The 15,112-nt window shown below is 38.1% G+C and overlaps 1 protein-coding gene across 1 annotated transcript; it reads left to right on the top strand.

Moving 5' to 3' along the window:
• Positions 1-4,806: 4,806 nt before the first annotated feature.
• LOC140228302 (uncharacterized) lies at positions 4,807-15,028 on the top strand. The gene is made up of 5 exons (XM_072308528.1): positions 4,807-5,143; positions 7,426-7,649; positions 10,405-10,463; positions 11,930-12,409; positions 14,044-15,028. Exons 1-5 carry the CDS (start codon positions 4,993-4,995, stop codon positions 14,069-14,071), a joined length of 942 nt encoding a protein of 313 aa, XP_072164629.1. The 5' UTR covers positions 4,807-4,992; the 3' UTR covers positions 14,072-15,028.
• The last annotated feature ends 84 nt before the right edge of the window (positions 15,029-15,112 follow it).

The following is a 15,112-nucleotide window of genomic DNA, read 5'->3' as shown; positions in this document are numbered from 1 at the left end:
AAAGGTCAAGGTCAACTCCTCAAAATGTTACTATTTCCCTCATATACTAGTTTATGCAATGATTGCATTATTAGTTTTAAAATTCAATATATGTACATGTATTACTTAATGGAGATTCTCTTGGAAATTTCCAGCCAGAAGGTCAAAGGTCAAAGGTTAAGGGTCAAAGGTCAGGTTTAAATTTTAAAAAAGATTTATTTTGTACTGTAATTACTCTCTTTCTTCATACCTTGGAAATTATACTCAATGCTTAAACTTGTAATAAGGTCGGTCAGAAGTCAAGTAAAAATGTTCAATTCCCCAAATATGTGTACCTGCACTCTTTAATAGACAATTATAGCAAACCCAGATCATGGAAAGTGAACATTCAAGATATTTTGACAAACCTGTCATTTCGATATTTTGCCAGTTATGTGAAACTGTCATCACACATTGTGAAGACATTGTACTATACACCTATTGGGAGAATCATGCATTATGGCGGAGGCATCAGTCGCCATAGCGACATTTCTAGTTTTTTATTATTCATTTAGAGTCAAGCAGATATTTTATCCACCCATTTTCCTTAGGGGAACTTCTTTGCTTGTTACATACTGGGTAGGTGTGCTGTAATTATCTGTGTAAGCGTATCAGGAATTTGTGTCCACTTCATGTATGGCAAGTAGCCCTGGTAGGAAAATCACACAGCTTTTTTGAATTATACACATTCCTACATTTTGTATTGCAAACAGTTAATTGTTCTTGAAATTTGATTCAATGTTCATTATCACTTTGTTTGTATAACTTGTTATTGATTGCTTCAATCAAACTTTTTTTTCTAGTGTAAAAGTACTGATATGCCTTTGCAATCACTTTTTTATTTCTTTTTTTACACTGAACAATGTGCTGTAAAGCAGATCTTTCATTTTTGTTCCCTCTTTTTGTGTGTTGAAAGTTGTTAATATGAAGAAGTTGTATATTTCTTTGTGTTTTGCATATTACAGACCACTGGTATCCAATAATTGTATCCAATGTTTTCTGTACAGTACTTGTTAAACTTGGGTTTGCTGATTTGTGTACACAGTTTATGGTAATGTGTGTATTGTGCATGTCAATGAGTTAGTGCCATCATGATCGTAGAATAGCTTTTTTACGCGATAGCAACAACAACAATGACACTCAAGAAAGGCCAATAAGGAAGTTTTATAGTGCATTCAAAGTTTATGCACACTTTCTGTGCAAGAGTTTTCATGATAGCTGCAGAGTTTTTCTTATGTTTTGTCAGAGACTTGCCCAACTCGGGCATTTTGTAATGTATTGAAGTTCATGGATGCTTCTTTCAGGTTATGCAAGTAATACCAGTTTCCTCTACTTGCTTCTTCCCATTTCATTTTGATAAAACTGAACTCCTGTATCTGATCTTATACGTTGTCATGAGTTGTAGCTAGGTAGGACATGAAAGCACAAGCCCCCATACCAAGGATAATCATTTGTTTCAGGTTTTCCATGAGATTTGAATACATAAACAGAAATATCAACAACATAACAGAAATCAAATTTTCACTTTTGTGCTTGTGATTTTTTACTCCTTCTTTGCAGGCCAGCTTTTAGCTGGTCCAGAATTTCTCTTTAAGTAGCAACAATTGGAAAATGCAAGTCAAATTTTATCCATGGCAGTGAAATTCTGAATAAGAGGCAATACAATCCCTGAGTTTCAAAGCATATTCAAATGTGTGCATACACCATCTTTATAAACTAGCCAGCTGTACTATGTAACTGCTCCAAGTTCCGTGGGAGTGCATGTTGCTTGTCATATACAATAGCTGTTGCTCGGTCAGGGCTCCATTGTATAAAATGTTGATATGATAGTAACACTTACTGGAATGGCAATTGTCATGGTAATGACAAGAATCCAGTTTCCTGATTGGCTGTTGCTATGGGAAGCTGCCATTCCAGCAAGAGTTGCTATGCTAACATCTTAATACTAGTACTGAGTATATGAAATGGGGCCCTGGTCAGCCTATAACGCATGCTGTAGGATTATCATGGGTACAGTAACCTCTCACAGAAACTGCACAAGGTTCATATATGAAGAGTTTTATCGCAAAATGAGTTAACTCCATTCTTGTTAAATTGAGATATCTGTGATTAAAGCACCAAAAAAAAAGAGAAAATAATAAGAAAATACAGGATGTTTTTAATCATAACTTCTAAGATATTTCTTGTTATGTTACAAGTGAAGTATTACTGGAGAGGTTTTGTTTTGCTCTATCTGATGATGGACTTACTTTGAAATGTTAAAAAATGGCACTCGGCTCATTTTGCAATAAAACTCTTCACATGTTATGAAAGTGTCTGACATTTCACTCTTGCCTGCCTGCCATAGCAACAATTTTCACGAAAAATGTTCATTCTACCCATTACATTGCATTTGTTAATGATGTAACATGTGACTGAAACATCTATGTCCATGCAATCAGGAGAGAACTCGCATAATAACGATGAATAAATCGGAGTACACTGTGAAACTTGCATTAGTACTGTATGAGAACTTAATCATCTTGTTTTGAGTGTGTGTGTGTGTGTGTGTGTGTGTGTGTGTGTGTGTGTGATGTGTGTGTTTTACCCTTAAGTTAAGATAACTTTACCAAGGGGTACAGGGTTTGCCTGTTTCATGTCTGTGGTAATGAGTATGTGTGTGTGTGTGTGTGTGTGTGTGTATGGGAGTGTATGTAGGGCCTATGCTTTTGCCAATACAATTCTTAAGTTTTCTAGAAAAGCAGTTAAATTTACCTCATAAGTGATTGTAATGTCAGCCCTGCCATTACGTGTGGAGATGTTCTGATGTCGGTTCCGTATGGAAGCATGAGAACATATATGTGTGAAGGTAATATTCACTCATGAATTTTCCTATCTATTAAATGAAACATACTAGAAAAATTGTTATCAATCTCCTAAATGTCACACATGTTTTTCAAAAAAGTATCCTTATAAAACAATTAAAGCAATATTTTAAATAAAGTAAGTTTCCCAATTAACAATAAATCATTATCGGACCCTGCAAACCCTTCCTCAACAAATCACTTATCTTTGGGTAATTTTACTGCAGAGAATAGCATTATCATCTTGCATGGCATTCTTGAATTGGCCACTCTGAGCTTTACCGCAGGCTCAAAATACCACCTTCTTTTTTTTTTCCACATACAGTAGTTACTTCTGAAAGGGTCTGACTGTTGTTTATGTGTTATCATTGAGGAAAACATCATTTCATTTAATGAATACAACAAGCAACATACACCTGATATTAATGTTGCAGCTAGTCCAATATAAATCTTCATCAGAGTACTCAGAAAAGTGGTGGCACCAAACCCTGATCATCAAAGGCACTGACAAAATATACACCTGGGGATTAGATGTTGGATATGTCCATGTTGCAGTATTGGAAAACTGACAGCTGTTTGATTTATGATAATCAGTTGGAACTCCTGCTTTTGAACCTCTATGTTTTACCCTGCCTTCCTGAAATGTTATCTATGTAGTCAAAATATTAAAAAAATTGTACAAAGCACCCAACCACAGAAATCTGGTTTCTGGAGCTTGGTGAGTTGATAGTGCTGTGTGTTCAAATGGTGTTGAAAACGGGGATATCATCTTTAAAAAAAAAAATAATTTATTAAAAATTGATGATTACCTGATAAATACAAAGTATCTATTTTTCTAGTTTACCCCCTCCCCTGTGTCTTATGTAATTGTTCTTTTCTATAGCACTGATGTATACCCCATTCACTCCCTTTTACTTATTTTAATTGCTTGTTTAATTGACGACATTGATGAAAGGTCATGGCTTTGCATGTGTGAGCTCTAATCTTTTCTCAATTTTCCATAAATGATATTCATTTCTGTTCATTTTTATGTTTGCTTTGGTTACATACTCAAAAAACTGCATCACTTCGGTGATCCCTCGCATTTATTCCCAAGTTGAATTATCCTTCGGGTTTATGCCAGGTTCAAGTGTGTACGTGTGTGTCACACACAAACACACTGCTATGGCTTCTGACCATTGAGAATTTAGGGTTTCTGGGACTATAACACTGAACTAGGGCTTTCTATAGATCAGTCGGTAGAGCACCGGGCTAGCAATCCGGAGGTCTCGGGTTCGAATACCGATGGAATCCCATTAGCTTTGTTCAATTTTCCACTAGTTCTATAATCTGTTTGTGCTTCACAGACAGCGGTAACTCAGCTGCCTGCCATTTTGTGGATGTACTATACTAGTAGTATAGTTATTTATTAGGTTACACATGTATTCATTTATCTCCATCCGTCATCTTTTTCACTTGAATTCAATTTTTCCCTTTCCTCCTTGCTTCAACAACGGAGCTACTACTTGTAGTTTCACGCATCAGTAGGAGACTTTTCGCATCTTGCGCGATTTATTATAGTCTTCAAAGTAAACACTTACTGTATACAAGAGGAGCACCACTTCTTAAATTCAATCAAACATGCAATTTAATTATGATTGCGTGTTGAAAATTATACATTTAAATCTAACAAAAATGCAGGTGTTGGGTTTGGTTTGCTCTCCTTTTGGCATGATAATTATGTACGTGACTGATATTGCTGAAATGAAAGACTGAGTCTGCGAGCGGTGTATGATCGAGACTACTGCACAGCCGCCTCTATTTTTGCGTGACGTAACGTAGCAACGAGACAAGCGCCCGCCCCTCCAACGCACGTTGTTGCATTGATGAAACAAGCACAGTGCATGCAGTGTACTGTAATCATGCTATTGTTATACATCTCCATTCACACTCACGCCTAGACTTTCACTGTGGGAGCCGCGAAATTGACACCTGGTAGTAGCATCATATGAACCAAAAACAGTGAATTTCTTTCCAAAATTCTGCCGGAACTGATAAGAATGAGTCGGAAATAGCGGAATCGGCGCAATACGTACGGAAATCTAGCGACTTGGATTGAAGAGATATTTTAGAAGTCATTAAATAACTGGACATGGCAGCACCTCTTTCTATTTCACGCCGAAGCTCCGAGGCGGCCCGCAGTGCGGTTGCGGAGTCGCAGCTCAGCCGCCCCTATTCCGATGCGACGTGGATGACTCGTAGCGGAACACACCCCATGGGCAAGGGCCAAATCCTTTTTACTGGTGAGTGTTCACACAAATTTCCTCATAACCATAAAAACAAACAAATAAATAGAGGGGATACGTATGGACTGCAAATTGAATTCATCCCAAAGCAGTCATGGTGTAGAGACGCTAGGATACTCGACCAGTCTTCAGTTAAAATTCTTTAGATCTAGCCTTTTTTTTTTTCTTTTTTTGTGCGGAAGCTGTCGAGGCAACATCAGTTACAAGTCTAATGTTAAACTCAGTGTTCACTGGAAACAGAAACATAGCAAATGTAATCCAGATTGAATGAATTGACCACCCCGTGGCCGTGTAGACTATACATATCATGGAAGTAGAATTTCTACTCGACACAGCTGTATAATTTGGCTTTGACCGAAAGATCGGTCTGTATCTGTCCGTCGGGGAATGTTCCGCGGAGACTGCGTCTGGCTTCACGGGAGGACAGCGTCAATGGCAAAATATAAGAGTCCTCCGGACAGACGGATCTTTCTGTCTATATTTGGCTTGAATGGCGTCATCTAATACTAATTCAGGTACCAAGTACAGTATTCATCGCATAATCGGGCATCTGATAATCGGGAACCTCGCTTAAATGACATACGCTTCCCAGAAACATTTCCAATGCACGTTATTTTCACTGGATAATCGGGCGGGGACCTCTGATAAACGGGACAATTTTTCTTCAAGCGATCTTTGATTTTGTTGACATTTTACACAAAAAATCTACCAAAATGCCACAACAATATTTCAAAGATTCCCTAACAGTTGTCGTTTACATCGAACTTACAAAGCAAGCTTCGGACTGGTGTGTTTTGACCTCCGTCCATCCAGTACATGTACATTTCAGCTCGCTGCCCGCCTTCGCTTTTCTGTACATGTGTATATATGGCGAGCTAGATCGCTACATATTGACAACACATGTACAGTGCAGTGATCGCGGCAAGTAAACAATCAAGCCGTGATGACTGAATGATTGAAGGACTTTTCATTGACATTCCCACATCAGTTCTGGGCAATCATTTCCCATGGTTGTGGATATGTATTTATACGGAACGTCCTACGTGTCCAAGAATTCTACGAATGTTTAAGAAAGTGCTAGCTTTTAATCCACATATTTTGTGTTCGAAGAGAGGTGACAGAAGAAGAACCCGGTTGCGATTACTCTACATCATTGCGAGAATGCAGGGAGAGCTAGAGGGTCGCGCCGAGGGGTAGCGCGGCTGTGTATTCATGTACATGTACAGTACGTCACTATGCATGTGTGTGTGTGTGTGTGTGTGTGTATGTGTGCACTACATGTACATGTCATATGCCGTTAGTGTATAGTGAGTGCTCATCGCGAAATCGGGCACCCCGCTTAAAGGGGCCATATTTGCTACTCCCAACCTGTCCCGATTATGCGATGAATACTGTATTACAAATTAACATTGATTAAAGTAGAATCTAGGAGTCATGTGGATAGGCTCGCGTAGGGCGCTATAGGTCTGTAAACTTTCAACGACTTAATGAAAAATCCAAGATGAATCTGTGATATGGCGATATCGTCTAATCTTGACTCACAAACTTTGCAAACATTCCTTGTTTTACAGTATGTGTTGTGCAGAGACAGGGTTGTGTATATAGTATAGTTAAGCTATTTTCAAGCGTTAATTGTCTATGTAATATACCCCTCTTGATCAAAACTATCTAAATTACATACATGTATCCAGTACAAGTTAAAACTCTCCATTCCCTAGACCTATGTAGAAATAAAATACATGGTAAGGAGAAAAAAAAAAAAACACACACACACACACACACACAAACATGCCTGTGCTCTGTGTGTAAACCCAAAACATCACTTTATCTACGTGTGTTTGTTAAAACTGCGGATATATTGCTGTAAACATATGAATTATTTAGCACACCCCACATCTGATGTTATTGATAACGATCACTCTGCACGTTTCAGCTGCATCAGGACCCAGTCAATGTTATAATGAAATGCACCTGACAGGCATTAAAACTTAATGATCTTAACAATGTGTTGAGAGACTAGCAAGGATGCAATGGTTTGTTGTTGTTGTCTTTTTTTTTGTCATTAACTACATTTGTAGTACTTCCACAGTTGCCTCCCCCTACTTTTCTCTCTGTCTGTCTGTCTCTGTCTGTCTGTCTGTCTGTCTGTCCCTCTCTGGCTTAATATGCTCCTGAGCTGTCATATATGTTTTAGGAGTGCAAGATTAATGAAACATTTGCATCAATCCATATTTGTTTTGTTTTGTGTTTTGTTTTTTTGTTTTTTGTTTTTTGTTTAGGTCCAAGTGGCATCAGGGATTACAAAGTAAATGTTGTCACCGATGATAGAATGGTTGGCATTGGCACCATGTCACCGGAGGGTACCAGTGCCCTACAGTACATATGGAGGGGGGCACCAGGATCGGCCCCGCCCCAGAGAAGAGCCACCTGGGTGGGGGAGATTGGCTGGTTCATCCCACCTTTCCATGACTACAAGAACACCACATCAGGCAATCAAATACAGGTATGTATGAATAAGATTATTCTAAAAGATTACTTAATGGTTTTGTATTTTATTAGTGTACAAATTTAAACCTCTTCAAAAAAGGCTTAGTTGGCAAAAGGGTAAAGGTTATCTTTATGTATATAACCATGACCTGCGTATACTGTGCATGGACGATGGTATGGCAAACAAAGCTGATAGATATCCTCACTCAATACTTAGTGTGTGTCAGAGGGACAGTTATCATCTATCGCTAGTTGTTGTGAGTGTTTGAAAAAGAGATACCCTCTGATAAGAGGTAAAACTCCATGTAGTACTAACTAGGCATATTAATTGTGACAGCATATAGTGGACAGCCATAGTGCAGCACAATTTATCATCAATCAGAATCATTTCTCTTTACGGTATAACTCATTGCTCAATATCTATATAGGGAAAATGGAAAAAAAAAAAGTGGCAGGTGCGCTTTGTACTTGCACACCACATTAGAATTTATTTAGAGCAACTTTCCAATACATTTGATGAACTGTGACTATAGAGTTCCAATAAATTGTAATTTTATACATTTTGCAGAGCATTCTGATATAAAAAAATTTGTACCAGAGTTTAACTAAGATATCAGGCAATAATATGGTTATTTTGTAAACTTTTTTAAAAATTTGTTTAAATGATTTCAATGAGAACCAAGTTGTCGTGGATTTAATCATATTCAGATATAACCTCCATAGTCAACTGAAATTTTTTTTTATGATAGTCGTTTTTAAATGAGAACACCCATAGTGAGATGCTACATTAAGCATGACGGTACACTGAACATACATGTAGTGGCATATTGTTGTGTTCAGAGTGTGTCCTGTTCTTTGCCGTTGCAAGCTTTAGTAGATAGCACAGCGAGGAGTGACCTTGTGCCGAAGGGTTTGTTCTTTCTCACGGATATGGCTGTTTCCATGGTATCATCCTAAACAATCCTTGACTCATTTGGATAGTAACGGCTGAATAATTTAAGGAGACCGCTTTCATGCATGCCATAGCCAAGTAGAAGGGCGCTGTATTTGCATTATTTATATGGAACATATATACACAAATTTGCTTTATCAAGCAATCTAGTATAGTAGTGGTGGTATCATTCAGTTGACTTGCTCTCTCATAGTAGGTATGTGTAGGATTTCTTCGTGTGATGTAATTCAGTTTCCATCTGGATGCAAGGGTTGTCATCACAAATTGTATTGAACATTCGTGAATGAATATCAGCCTCTTTTGTAACAATGGCAGCAACATGAATGCATTGTCCACATTGGTGTAGATCGATGACTGTTATTTAATATGATGCAGAACGTCTCCCCCCCCCCCCCCCCCCCCCCCGTCTTGTCACAGTGTTGACATGTGTTTTGTATTTAGCTGTCGACATCATTGATTGTGTTGTTTCTGTTTGAAGTGCTCGCTGCAAAACAAGCTCACGCTCTGTAATCTCAGAGAATGCCGATTCATTCCTCTGCAATCGTGCTATTGATTCTCTCTTTCTATCTCCCTCTCTTGTCTTGAGGAATAAATGAGGAACATCATTGATTTCTGGCATATTCTTGTTGCAATACTGCATCATGGTCATTAGGACATTGATTTTGTCCAAAGAGAAGTTGGGGGAGGGGGGAGGTACATGTTGCACACCCTTAACTGTCTTGGTAGGGGCCAGTAATTTAAGCATTAACTGGCAGGTAGCAGACATGCACGAATGTAAAATATCATTGTAGATCTGTACTGATAGATCCTACTTATTTCATGACTGTGACCACACATGATATCCAACCAACTATCTTTACATATGCTTTCATTGATTGTTTTTTTAATGCTAACTTGACCCCCTCCCCTCCCCAATAAAAAAAAGAAGAAAAAAAAAGAAAAAGAATAAAAAGAATGACTGAAGGCAAAATGTAAATAAATACACAGAAACAAAGTTACTTGATGAAATGAAGAATATGATACAAATATTAAAACATTTTTAAAATCAATTCATATCATATTTTGTTAGAGTTTTGTAATGTGCAAAAATGTAACAGGTTTTGTGCACAACCTGCCACAATTTAACTCCCTGTATCAAACTGTATCAAAAGGAGAATGTACCGTAAGGATGTTATTCATGTAAACGAGATAGCTGATTTAAGAGCAGTTGATCAAGCATACAAGCAAAATTGGGCCACCACTAACAAAAACAGAATGCAAGTACACAAAGCAGCTGTTAAATCTGACATAATTGTATATCGTGTGTATCATGACACATCATGACACATAACATATGACACATTCAAATTTTTCTGATATGATTGTTTGTTTGTTTTTTACTGTATTCTTGCCACATATTAATCAATATCATGCATATTTCTTCTTAGTATAAAGACAAATAAGTATGGAAAGAAGAAGCATGATTTCTGCCACATCACAGATTGATCATATTTTAGTTTGTATCAGTAGTGTTTGTGCTTGCACATAATGTGTCATCTACAGTGTGCAAGGGTTCACTGGATCAAGCTCAATATTATATTAACATACCTGTATACATTGTACATTTATTGACTAGACTAGACAGGCTTGATGGTTCAGCTGCAGTCTGCTCCCACTGGAGTCATAAACAAGTGGACTTGTGATGTACAGTATACATTACAAATATTTACAATGTATATATTTGGTACATATATTGATGTATCTCTTCTTTCCAGATTTTGTTTTTCATTGAAAAGTTAGCATCAAAATGTCTCCCTACTGTTATATCTCCTGTACACAGCTCAGAGTATTCAGAAAGGCACAAGAAGAGAAGTACACTCACAGATTCCAGGAACCATGGTGAGTTGACATTTTATCTCACATTTGTGCCTTGAGCATTTCATGAATGGAAATGACGCAATATAAATTGTAATTATTATTATTTTCAATTTGGTGACATTCAGATTGCGTTTATTGGATGCTAAAGAAGATTTACCCTAGTCATCTGATATTAAAGGACAAGTTCACCTTCATAGACACGTGGGTTGAGTGAATGCAGCGATATTAGTAGAACACATCAGTGAGAGTTTGAGCAAAATCGGACAATCTGTGAAAAAGTTATGAATTTTCTGCTCAGTCACGGCTGGATGAAAAGACTACTATAGCTTGTGATGTCACATGAGTACACCGATATAAAGAAAGAATAAAGAAAATTCAGCATATTTCCATTTTTCTCGAATAACAAAAGAACACTACTCTTCTCTCTTTCAGAAGGCAGGGGGAATAATATTACCCTTAACATACGTCAGTAGCAAGTCGAAGAACTGTGCACTTTATTCAAAAAGTAAAGTTTTGTGAAATTCTCTTTTTATTTTCCTTATATAGTTGTACGCATGTGACATCATACACTGTAGTAGTCCTCTCTTCCAGCAGTGACTGTGCAGATACTTAAAATATTCGTAACTTTTGAACGGATTGTCCAATTTTCCTCAAACTTTCACTGATGTGTTCTACTAATATTGACTGCATTCTCTCAATCCTTATGTATATAAAGGTGGACTTGTCCTTTAATATCAAAGTTAGGTCAGAGTTCCTTTAAAGCATATACAGCCTGTGTCTACCACTAGAGTACAAGGATAAATTTCAGAAGGCGCGGTCAGACTGGCAAAAGATCGCGAAGTTTAAGATCGCGATCTTTAAGATCTCGAAGTTTTGTCAGTGTGACCGCAAACTTCCCGCGAAACTTACCGCGAAACTTCTCGATCTTTTTGCTGGCGGTGCCTCCGAAGCACGAGGCCATTGTCATGTACAGATGTGCATTGTTACGTCACAATCACTAGCCATCGGACGGCGCACTCTAACTTGCGCGCATACCAATGGCCGAATCTTCGCGATCTTAAACTTCTCGATCTTTTGCCAGTCTGACCGCGCCTAGAGAGTGGTATTTAGTGATGTCCTACAATGACATCCTTGGCAACACTAAAATTTTCAGGCTTTCTCCAACTGAACAACTTGTTTTCATAAAATCTTCTGAAACTTCTGCCTGTTGTTGCATTTTAGTAAAATGCATTTTTTTTTTCTGTTGTCACATAATCTTTCAGTATATGTGCACATTAACATGTGAATCTGGCTGTTGATAATCAATGATGTCACCTTTATAAGATAATTGTGCGAACAAGTTTTGGAATGAGCTGTTTAGGACTTGTGATATTTTGCAAGTAAAGGATTCAGGTCAACTTGCTACTGGTGTTTAATCTTAACTCAGTTATGTTGCAGTCTCTAAAACTCAACTACAACTGATGCACTGTATATCTCGTCTCCTCCAGGTATCCTAACCCAAATGATTCCTCCTACAAGACGATGTTCCCATTCACTCAGGGCTCTAAGGCAACATGGCGGCCCTCTGGCACCCAGCAACCCATGTCCCGCCCCCATACTGTGGCTAGTTTCCATAGAAATAGCCAATTGCCGAACCTAGCCAACAGCAACAACAATGCCACAACAGAGCGACCCACTAGTGCACACCCCTCCTCCGCAAATAGTGACTCTGCCCCTAGCCGGCCTGTGAGTGGCCATTTACATCGGGGCTACTCTGAGCCGCAACATCGGCCACCATCCCTTTCTAGTACCAACTACACACCACCGGGCAGTCGCCCAGGCAGTGGCCAGTACAACACAGTGCAATACAATAACCGCAGTCCATCAGCACACTCAAGAACATCCGTCCATAGTAGCCAATCAAGAGGTAGTTCAACATCGCATTTCCGAAGAGCTCCAGCAGCTACGAGAGTCAGCTCGGGTTACAGGTAGGTCTTGTGCCTTTGATTGGCACTTTAATTGTTTAAAAGTTCCTTGTGAAGGTCACTTAGTTTATCTCTTGTAGAGTTCACATGCATTTAGTCTACTAGCTTACAACACTATCAGTTTCTTTCATAGTATTGAGTTACATCAGTCTATAAAAGATTATGTGTGTTTGATATAATTCTCTAAGTGAATTATCAGAGTTATAAAGGAAACATCTCATTCCCATCAAAAGGATGGGATGCAAAAATATGTATTTATGTTTTTGAGTCATAACTTTGTAGGCTGAAATTCAGCACAAGAGAGTAAAAGCATGCAGTCAATGAATTAAGACACAATTTGTGTCTATAGGTAATATCATGCAGACATCCTCAGTCAGTCCGCAGCACCCGATAATTCGCTCGTATTTATTCAACTCGTATGCAAGCCCGCTCTAGGCTTGCATACGTAATGAGCTGCGTAAGGGGATTTTGTCCTTGGGCTTTCGGCAACAAAAATACACCTTATGTTCACAAATTTGGTATCAAATTCAAGGAAAATATGTAAACTATCGTCACATGTTACTCAAATTATTGTAAATGAAAAATATCATAGCGTAATTTGAGCTTGAAAAATGATGAAAAAAGTAATTCGTGCAGTACACGTTCAAGACGTCAAAAAAATACCAAATTCACCTTGCGTCTCAATGAAAATGCTTTATTTGGTAGTCCATCTCCTAATCTTTGTATCCATGTAAATATCTTGACAATTTGTTGCTTAATCTGGTCAGGAACCAGTAAAATATACATCGATGTCAGTGCTGATCAGCTTGAAACCGTGCAATCTCAAGAGTAAGCTCTCTCATTGGACAGCGCTTGCATTCAGCACTTGCATTACGTCATTACGCTGCTACATAACGGTTTCATGCCACTTGCGGTTTCTTGGCACGCGTGTAGTTCAAGCGCTGAATGCAAGCACTGTCCAATGAGAGAGCTCTTTCGCGCTACTGTACACTTTGTGTGGAGCATACTTCCGACTTAAGAGTGAATTTTACAGACATTTCAAAACGGAAAAGCTAGTATAAATCATGCTTGCGTCTCCTTGACTCCAATATATGATGAGCATCTAAGTTTCCTCTCTACGAAAAAGCCAAAATCAGAAACAACAGTTTCTTAATCCGGTCAGGAACCAAAAAAGAACTTTAGACGACAAAATCTTCCGTGAAAAGCAGGTAAAATTTATGCAAATTCAACTGATTATATGGTCATGATAAGATCTGATGTTATACGCAAATTTAGTATCAAAATAAAGATCAAAGTCTGGAGAACAATTTACTGTGACTTGTAGCCATGACGAATGTATGTACAGGTCGCTACACTGTGAAAACCATAGCCCTATCAAAGTCTCGCAAAATCTCGCACGATGGGACACCTTTTGAACGCAAAGATCGTCAACAAGAGTGCTGAATAAATCTTGCCGGATCGGCTCATTAGCATATGTGCTGCAGACTGACTGTCCTGCTCTCTGTCATTTGCACACAAACCAAGGAGCATATCGATATAGCATTGTAAGGTCGCAATTGGTGTACATCCATATAAAGTGTCATAAGTAATATTTTGACAGTAGTTTTCCATCTTCCTTTTCTTTCTGTATCTTGCAGGGCACCTATGTCGGATCCAGAGTACTGAAGCTGAGCAAAGACCTCTGCATACTTACGTGCACATTTCAAATTGCAATATTGATTTCCATCCAATGGTCGACACACTTTACCATTGGCATTCTACTCACCTGTTTAAAATTTCAGAGAGTGTAGACTCCAGGGTGTTAAACAGCAAGGGGCACGTACAGTTCACAATGCACACAGTTCACATCACCTACACATTATTGCTTCATGTGAAATATATAATCTAGCCAGGGGTGTTATGAATGTATGCTGAATGTCTAAACTATGCAATTTTTTTAAGTCTTTCCAATCCGATAGTCATAGATTTCACACTATGAGATATGACTACAGACTGAACTGAAAAGATGTAATAGTAGTGGGAATTTTTTTCTGATGGAGTATGATTTGTATTTGTTCATGAGTAGAGTTTAGAATCACAGGATATTGGTAAAAAAGCATATAGTTTCTTTATTTTTATATTCATTAATCTCTTCCTGCATGCTAACACTGCTCACACTGTTGCCTTTTGTGCCACCTGTTTTTACTCGTCCAAACAATTTCTTAGAGTCAAATTTTGTAGCAGAGTAAGAGTATCAAGCACAAGTCCCCATGTGCGATCAGCTGAAGAGATCTAGTGTTCCATTCTACCTCAATACAATGTAACACAATGAACTGATTAAAGAACTTAATTATATACTTTAAGTCACGAAGCTAGCTAACACTAGCATCTATATTAGTTTATTCGATCCTAAATTGTAGTGAAGTCTATGGAGGATGTCTTGCATTTCTTATTCTCATACAAGATGTCATTTTCGCTGGCTACAGGAATCTGAAGTATTAAAGGCCTTGTCAAAAGTGCTGGTGCATTCTCCAGGATTATTGCACTAAAATGTGTACAGTAACAGAGTATTGCAAATCTTCACAGCACAGTTCTTCATTCTTATAGCTCTGATAAAAGCATGTGCAATGAACTCTTACCAAATATTGGGCATGGTTGTTCTTTTTCTTAATGTTTGATGTGTGCATTAATGATTGCTTCTTGTTTATTTTTGTGCTGATGCAAATA

The sequence above is a fragment of the Diadema setosum genome, chromosome 5 (assembly GCF_964275005.1).
Source record: "Diadema setosum chromosome 5, eeDiaSeto1, whole genome shotgun sequence".
In the NCBI taxonomy this organism is placed as follows: domain Eukaryota; kingdom Metazoa; phylum Echinodermata; class Echinoidea; order Diadematoida; family Diadematidae; genus Diadema; species Diadema setosum.
The sequence above is the reverse complement of the archived record's forward strand: the minus strand, read 5'-3'. Positions and strand labels throughout refer to the sequence as shown.

Bases quoted from the DNA above. Each gene is read 5' to 3' on its own strand.
- LOC140228302 (XM_072308528.1), top strand. From the start codon at position 4,993: ATGGCAGCACCTCTTTCTATTTCACGCCGAAGCTCCGAGGCGGCCCGC. The intron at 5,144-7,425 runs GTGAGTGTTCAC...TTTTTTGTTTAG, and splicing joins GGGCCAAATCCTTTTTACTG to GTCCAAGTGGCATCAGGGAT. The intron at 12,410-14,043 runs GTAGGTCTTGTG...TGTATCTTGCAG, and splicing joins AGAGTCAGCTCGGGTTACAG to GGCACCTATGTCGGATCCAG.